At 41.0% G+C, this 2,724-nt stretch overlaps 1 protein-coding gene across 6 annotated transcripts in view; it reads left to right on the forward strand.

Annotated features, from left to right (window-relative positions):
* The window catches only part of PFKP (phosphofructokinase, platelet), a 42,160-nt gene extending 40,048 nt beyond the window's left edge, over nt 1–2,112 (forward strand). For 3 of the 6 annotated variants that reach the window (XM_079301750.1, XM_079301753.1, XM_079301754.1), the window contains 3 exons: nt 281–380; nt 1,001–1,106; nt 1,577–2,112. In XM_079301750.1, coding sequence (XP_079157876.1) covers nt 281–380; nt 1,001–1,106; nt 1,577–1,727 — 357 coding nt within the window. In that variant the 3' untranslated portion in view covers nt 1,728–2,112. Of the gene's footprint in view, nt 1–280; nt 393–1,000; nt 1,107–1,576 lie in introns of all 6 variants that reach the window. The other 3 variants (XM_079301749.1, XM_079301751.1, XM_079301752.1) reach the window with 1 other exon arrangement.
* Nucleotides 2,113–2,724: the final 612 nt, after the last annotated feature.

The following is a 2,724-nucleotide window of genomic DNA, read 5'->3' on the forward strand; positions in this document are numbered from 1 at the left end:
AGTTCCTGATTCGGCTACACTCCTCACTGAGGCTGAGGTGGAGGAAAATGCACAGTCCCCTCCATTCTTCTGTGTCAGTCAGAAGTAGTATTGATTCTGTGAGAGTTCCACAGCTGCTGAACATGAATTTTGAACAACTGATTTATGGGGTGGGGCTTTTGGTTTGTTTTTTTAAGTAGGGGAAATGGAAATAAGAGATAGAGCAGGCCATTAACAGGGATAACTAAACAGACACCAATCCTGGCTTGATAAGCTAACCCAGAATTCAATTTTCACACAGGGTGGAGCACCTTCACCATTTGATAGAAATTTTGGGACAAAAATTTCAGCAAAAGCTATGCAGTGGATCTCCAAAAAACTGAAAGAAACCTACCGGAAAGGTGCAGTCTCTTGTTACTGTTTTTGATTGTCTGTCAGTATGTAAGACTCCTCCACTTTGCAAACATATGAATGTTTGTTAGTCAACATCTTCCCATCTTGGTGTTTTTATTATTTAGTAGTGCCTTACTGTGCTTTCTGCTGTATGAGCATTTCTACTTAAGTGAGGTCAATAATTCAGATATTTCATCAGTTGTTTCATCATCCTCTTAAAATAAGCCAGTGTGATTGCAGGTTTCAATGCATGCAGGAATTGATGTTTGTACTACAGAACAACAGTTATATCTGTTTTTTTTGTTTCATGCTGCCTTCATGGGAGACAGAAGAAGGTAATATGTCATCTTTAAGAATTTTTGTATATCACTATTTCCTAAAATCTGATCTGGATGCTAAAATTCAATCCTTTTGTTGTTTAATTGCACTGTTATTTCATTGCTAATCACCAAAGTTAAGAAGTGAAGATCTAACCCTATTAAAGCACTAATTTGATGTTTCATCATTCTATTAAATAATCAGTAGCTGAAATTGGGCTACTGTAAGTTTTTTGTTCAGCTTCATTACAAAAAATAGTATTTGCCCTTACATGTGTAGGAAAGATGCTGAATTACTTCATTCTCTTTAGGAAAAGTATTTGCCAACACGGATGACTCAGTCTGTTTGCTGGGAATGCGGAGACGCAACCTTGTTTTCCAACCCGTGGCTGAGCTCAAGAGTGAAACAGACTTTGTGTACGTATGCACTGCCTGCTGGTAAACACCTCACCACAGCCTGCCTTGCACCACTTCAAACAAACATTTCCCAGAGCCTTACTGATTTGCCTTAGGCCTGAATTCTGCCAGATCCTCTTGGGTGTTTCTTCTCTGTTGCCCTTGTGCTTTTACTTCATCCTCCTTACACTTGAGAGTCTCTTGGTGAAGTCTGGGACTCTGCTGTCCTGTTAAGTGATTGCCTTTGCCTTAATGCCTAGAATTACTTTACTTCTGTTTCAGTTCAGCGGGGCAGAATTTTTGTGCCAAATTTGGTATTATGTTTAGCATCTTCCAGTAGACCTGTTCATTTATTTGGGATTCTGTCCTCGGTTCTCCTCATTTTGGGTCAGTGTTTTACAGCCCCCCATGATGGTCAATGCCTAATCCCATTTATAAGGAAGGTGTTTGCCTCTCCCCCCATGTATTTCACCTCCCTGTTTTCCCCCCAGACACAGGATTCCCAAGGAGCAGTGGTGGCTGAAGCTGCGACCACTGATGAAGATCCTGGCCAAGTACAAGACCAGCTATGATGTGTCAGACTCAGGCCAGCTGGAACACGTGGCCATGCTCCCAAAGGAAGCTGAGACAGGAGCCATCTGAACACACCACATTTAGATTGTTGTCATAGATGCACATTGTGAGTAACAATGCTTTAGAATCGTTAAAGCTTTGTTTTGTAACATTTAAATTATTGTTCCAGCACTTTATGTGAAACAAGACGTTCAGCTGTCACACAGATTTTGTCCTGTTTGTGTGTTATGTTTGAAACCAACCCTTGCATCTAATGGAAAACACCAGTTACTGATACTGCCCTTTAACAAGCAAGTGCAACACCGTTCTATGCACTCCGTAAGTTACTCATCTACTGCACTTTGTTTCAGAGTACTTACACCCCAAAAATAAGTGTAGATGGCTAGTTCTTGTGTTGAGTTACAGGATGTGCTTAATGTTTCTGAAGTGAAATAAAATACTGTTGCAAACATCACATGTGTGGTCACTTGCTTTTAAACAACTGGAGGAATAGCACTTGAAGGATTCTCTATACATTCCAGTGAAGGAAAAAGAAACACCCCTCTTCCTTCCTCAACTCTGCAGGAAGTAGTCAGTCACACCACAGCAAGTGTTCTTCATTGCTGCTTCAGGATGAGGCTAGGAGTTGGAATCCTTTCCCCTTGTACAGGAATGATACAACTAGTTCTTGGGGTTGGGAGTGGGGAGGAGCAGCTTTAGCAACTTGAAATTCCTAAGGGTGTAACCTGGCTCTTCTTCCTTGTTTCCTTTTTCTCAGAGCTTAAGATTATTAACACCCTCAATATTGATCAAAAAGGGTAACAAGGCTGACAGCTAAAAATATTTTCTCATGCCAGTTTATGTTACTGCAGCTTGACCACAAGGTAAATACTAAATCATGGCACACTGAAATCTGACTGAATATTGCCCAAACTGTCAAGCTAAACTGAACTTTATATAAAACAGACTTCCATGACTGATTAGGGATTCACCCACTGCACTGCACCCTCAGCTTGGTGGAATGTACTGTCACAGACTGCTCAGCCTGGAGGTGGCAGCTGCAATTAGCACACCACAAAATAAACTC

Source organism: Erithacus rubecula (assembly GCF_903797595.1).
Source record: "Erithacus rubecula genome assembly, chromosome: 3".
NCBI lineage: Eukaryota > Metazoa > Chordata > Aves > Passeriformes > Muscicapidae > Erithacus > Erithacus rubecula.